We start from the raw sequence: 5,428 nt of genomic DNA on the forward strand, positions 1-5,428 counted from the left end.
CCAGCGGCGAGTTGGCGGCGGGCGGGGCAGAGGGTTGGGGGTGGCGCCAAAGTCCTATACACACACTCGCGCGCTAAACTCCAATAAATCAATGTGTGCGAACGCGAGCGACGCTTTCTCGCGTACAGGGAGAGAGGGAGGGGGTCGCCGTTGCGGTGTGAGTGTATTTACGACACGTCACAGGTGTGAGTGTGTGTGTGTGAGAGAGAGAGAGAGAGAGAGAGAGAGAGAGAGAGAGAGAGCGTGTGGGTGAGGCACGGCGGGGATTACAGATTGTCGACACGGTGCTGCCGCAACAACGCCGCAGGGCGCATTATCGGGGCCGCGCCCACCGTACGTGTGCGGTACGCACTGCACGGAGCGTACTTACGCTAAGCTACGGGACGCACCATATGCACGGTACAGAACGTGCGGTACGCAATTTACGCACACCCTGCTTCAAAAGCGGAGATCTGTCATTTCCTGTGATTCTGCAGGTAAGTACTGCCAAAGCCTATCACGGTATCAAGTACGTACTAAACACGCGTGTTCACACACACACACACACACACACACACACACACACACACACACACACACCGCGGATTTAACGCGCTCTGCCGGCTGCCGTCGGGGAGTGACATGATATGAGTCCTCCCAGTCCATAATAAGGGAGGGGGGGGGGGCACTAGGTGGCGTGTGGACCGGCTGGCGACGTCTAATTGGATTGTAATCTGATAGCTTTGCTGCTGCTGGCCTTCTATCGCAGAGCGAGTGAGAGAGAGGGAGGGAGGTGGATGAGGGAGGGAGGCTACGGGGGGCGTCCGAAGTAAAGGCGAGTCTGCCACCTTTTTGTCTCCGGGCCCCGCAAGGCCCCGCACCTCGCTCGGCCGCTCGGTCCGCGCCCGCCTATTAGAAGCCATTACCGCGACGACGACGCGGCGACAGGGCAGGCGACGGTGGGGCCGGGGAGGTGGCGGAGCGTGGCGGAGCGTGGCGGTGCGAGGAGGAAGGGGAAGTCCCTGCGGCGGCAGCGCGGCGCAGCGGGCGTAGTGCCGCCACCACCCTTCTCCAACGTAACGAATACAGCACGATACAGCACAACAAAACGAATCCACAAACAAATACACAAACGAAGTGGGGCGGGCCCCCCGCCCCGCCCCCGAGCGGTTGTTGCGTACTGCAGTACCGGCCCCGCCCCGCCCGACCCCCGAGTTGAGTTGGACGACGACGACAACGACGACGACGACGAACGCCGTCGCTTTCTCATTCATTCTTTGAGTGTCGCACTAAAAGGGTGGTGATTAATTCGAGTCTGGGAGCCGGAGCCGGCCGGAGCCCCAGTGTGCGAGCCATACAGCGGAAGCAGCCCACAAAGCAAGCGCTGCTCGGCTCGGCTCGGCTCGGCTCGGCCCCGGGGACGAGGAGAAACGACGACGAACCGGGAGAATAAAGAGGGTAGAAGTGAGCCTAATTAGGATTAGCAACAAAACGGTGCCGTTTGCTCCCCGTCCGCTGCAAACCAACGGCAGCGGCGCGCGGGGGCAGCTAGTAGCCTTCATCCACTGCCAATGACTGAGATTCAGCTCTTTTCTTTTCCCGTCGGGTTCAACAGTAGTGTTCACCAAGAGTGTGTCGTGTCGTCATCGCCGACCTCGCTCCGGCCGGTTGCCGGACAGGCCGTCCGCTAGAAGCACCCCTCTCGCGCGACCATCAGCTTCTTTTCCGCTCTTTCTTCCCTGGTTGCTGCCTCACCATTGAATAACAGCTTGTTATCCCTCTCGCCTTACCCCCGCCCCGCCGGCCCAGCTGCCTCCCCTGTCGCCCATCCCACCACCTCTCTACCCGCGCCAGCCCTCAGCACTGGTTCGTGTGTACCTGAGCAAAGCAATTTCGCTGTTCACACCTCCAGCCGCCCCTCCCCCTTCCCCCCTTTCCCTCCCCTCCACCGCCACCTTTATCCTTTCTCGTGCTCCTCGCTCCAACATGGCCGCCCTTTGAGGTGCAGCGAGGGGACCGACCAACGACCAGCACGCGGACCTGGTCCTGCTTGTACCTCGCAAAAAAAGATTCCCTACACTTTATCCGGATCAGACAACGCGGAACACTAAGAGACAGTTCTTTCAGACAAACAAAACGACGGCGGGCACGATCAGTTCTCGAAACTCTTGAAACGGACCGCGACCTATTCCTCTCGAAGGTCAGCGAGAGGTCGCCAACGAGGCATAGCAGCTTACTCACCCGAGGGGCTGGTGTGCGCAGTGACGGTCCGTCTGAGGGGCTCGCGCAGGGCATCCTTGGGCTGCAGCGCGGCGTGGCGCGCCCCCCACGGCTCGAACCAGGGCCCTGCTAGGCCGTGCGGATGACCCACCGGGTGCCCGGGGTGGCCCGGGTGCGCGGGGTGTCCCGGGTGCCCCACGGGCCCGCCTCCGATGCCCTGGAGGGGTGGGCGGCCCAGGCCAGCCACCAGCCCGGGCATCAGGCCCAACCTGCACCACAGAATCATAGACATGAGCTTGCTGCAAGAAATGCAATGCAATGCAGGCATGCGCCATTCTGCACAAGTCTCTATCACGGAATCATGGAAAGGGCGTTATTCTCACATAACGGGACTAAAAGTGCATGCGCATTATATACAGAGTGTAAAGGCTAATACTCCACAATGTTGCGGGTTGCATACCCAAGAGGAAATGGCGCCTTACGGTACGGGCAGATTGGTTAGGCAAACCCGCAACACTGAGGTGTATTGCCTTTACAGACGTTACACGTAGATGACCTAAGTCATTTTTGGCGCACTGTATGATTTTCTCTTCTCTGCTCCATAGAAACCATAGAAACACATGCCGGCTAGTACTGTAGTACGTATGTTCGTGATTTCGGAAAACTGCTCACCTGGACCAGACGGCGGAGTGGTGCGCGGCATGAAGGCCGTGGACGTCGTGATCCTGGCGCGGCCGCCCGTCGTCGCGCTCCTCGCTACGGCCCAGGATGCTGGAGATGGAGAAGGACGAGAAGGGCTGGGACTTCTTCGGGGCGGCGAGCCTCTTGATACTTGTGGCGCTCGGGTCCACATCCCCGGGAGTGGTCGGCGCCGCGGCCGCGGGTGATGCCGGGGACACGGGAGACGGCGGCGGCGACGGCATCTGGCTGCTAAGGGTCACCGTCACGGAGGCCTTGATGGTGCCGGGGACGCCGCGCTCCGGGACGTTGAGCACCGTCTTCGGCGGCGGCGAGGACGACGACGACGGCTTGTTGGGCCGGGCAGGGGAGAGCAGCGGGTGCTCGGCGCCGGCCTTGTTGAGGGGCTTGATCGCCTTGCTGGCGGCCTTGGTGATCATGGCGGCCAGCTGCTTGGGCGCGCGGGGCGGCGAGGACGCCCTGAAGAGCAGAGCCGTGGGGGAGGCCGTCGACGGAGGGGAGTCCACAGCGACGGACGGTGGGCTGCCGCCGAGGCTGCCGCCGTTGGACAGCATCTCTCCACCAGCGGACAGGCTGGGCAGGCAGTCCATCGACGACGGCATGCTCAGGATGCCGGGCGACTTGTTCTTCGAGGCAGTGTTATTGTTGTTGTTGTTATTGTTGTTGAGGGCGGCCTGTCGCGCAGACTCCGTCTCGGACAGTTGCATGTCGACAGACTCTGTCATATTTCTAACACCGCCGCATGGCCTCTCTTCACACACAGTCACAGGAGCACGTGGTCCGAACAACCTCACACGCACACTCACTCACACACACACACACTGCTGCACGCACACAGACGCACGCACGCACGCGCACTCGCTGGCACGGTGATGCTGAGGGACTTGACGGTGCGGCGGTCGCGGAGCGCGCAAGGCCACCTTCGGGAAGCGACTGAAGGGGGATGAGGACGAGCATGGTCTCGCCGAGGGTGCCGAGCCGAGCCGAGCCGAGCCGGGCAGGGTGCGGAGCGCTCCCTCCCCTCCCGCGCCGGCGGCCGCCCCCACCCCTGCGGCCCGGCGACCAACCCCCGGCCGCGGCTAACCCCGCCCCCTCCCCTCCACATCAGTCACTCCGGGGCGGCCGGGGGCGGCCGGAGCATCCTCCCGGTCACACGCGCTGCTCCCGCCAGGTGGGAGGGGGACTTGTGGAGCAGGACGGGCAATCAGGGACAGTTGAAGAGATGAGCACGGGATCACTAGCGGCTGGTGGTGGTGGACCCCGCCGAGTGCACGGTCACACCCGTGACCGTCCATGCAGCGAAATCTCTTCATGCCGCTTGGCTTTTATTCATTGTTGAATCGTCTCCGGGTGCAAAACATAAAGCGCACGAAGAAAAAAACAGCATCCTAGTATGACATGGGGTATTCTCTCAATCTCTAGCTTTACTTCAATATTTTGGTGCATGTATTCGTATTGCTCATTGTTATTTTAGACACGAGTGGAAGGTAATGGAGGTAAAGCGAAAAAGCCATCAGCGATAAGAAAGGTAAGCGTCCTAGACAGAAAAGAGAAGGGGGGACTTGGATGAAGGCGAGGGGGTAAAAAAGGGGGGGGGGGCAATTGGAGACATGCGACGGGCATGCGTTGCGGCCAGGCGGCCAGCGGAGGGCCATTTGCTTAATGGTCGCGATGAAATGAATTGTCGGCCATCCCCAGAGCAGCCGCACAAGGGCCCACTAGGGCCCGGGCCCCGCCGCGCCCCACCACACCCCGCCCTTGTTCCCGCCTTCCCGAAACAACGATCACGCAGGAGGGAAATGACAAAAAATAATGTCAGGATAAGAAAAAGGTTTCCGTAAAAGAAATGGAATCCATTTCCATTTAACGGATCATAAAATATGCAGATGATACAAATTGGAGACCAGTGTCTTGTTCTTATCTTCATCAACCTCCAGAAACATTCAGCAGTCAGACTACTAGTGTTCTATTTTTCAACTCTACAGCGACTATAAGTCCGAGCTGACCTCTTACCGAAAGGTGCCCCCACGTTGTACGGAACGTTCCCCAGGCTCACGCTATACAGGGTGGTCCACAGGCCCCTTCCTTTATTTTGCTTCTACTGTACCGTATGCAGGCGTGCGGGCGGGTTGCATACTTTCACGGGGCCGTAAGGCGCCGTGGTGAGCGACGGTAGGCAAGCCCGCCCGCACGACTGCATGCGGTACAGTATAAGCAAAATAAAGGAAGGGGCATGTGGACCACCCTGTACAATTGATTGTGCGCTAATACCTTTCCTTTTCCTTACACCATGCTAGCCAGCCCCTGCACTTGCGCGCTAAGGGTGCGGGCCACCGTCACCTCACAGATGCTAGGCGGGTTAGCATGCCCAGTGTGTTGCAGGTGCTACGAACCATCACGAGGGAAACGTGGATTATGAGACCCAACATTTTCCTCTAATTTATTTACCTAACCATGGGTTCATTTTGTACTTAACGAAAATTGTTTTTGTACAAAAAAATAGTAATGTGAGCCCCTACACACACACCGA

The 5,428-nt window shown here is 59.7% G+C and overlaps 1 protein-coding gene across 1 annotated transcript in view; it reads right to left on the reverse strand.

Annotated features, from left to right (window-relative positions):
- The window catches only part of LOC113214712 (homeobox protein Hmx-like), a 6,482-nt gene extending 2,660 nt beyond the window's left edge, over positions 1-3,822 (reverse strand). Inside the window, exons 1-2 of the mRNA XM_052272536.1 lie at positions 2,872-3,822; positions 2,221-2,468 (exon numbers count right to left, since the gene is read on the reverse strand). Of these exons, the coding sequence (XP_052128496.1) occupies positions 2,221-2,468; positions 2,872-3,623 (1,000 nt within the window). The 5' untranslated portion in view covers positions 3,624-3,822. The remainder of the gene's footprint in view (positions 1-2,220; positions 2,469-2,871) is intronic.
- Positions 3,823-5,428: the final 1,606 nt, after the last annotated feature.

The sequence above is a fragment of the Frankliniella occidentalis genome, unplaced genomic scaffold (assembly GCF_000697945.3).
Source record: "Frankliniella occidentalis isolate FOCC.00 unplaced genomic scaffold, Focc_3.1 Scaffold210, whole genome shotgun sequence".
In the NCBI taxonomy this organism is placed as follows: domain Eukaryota; kingdom Metazoa; phylum Arthropoda; class Insecta; order Thysanoptera; family Thripidae; genus Frankliniella; species Frankliniella occidentalis.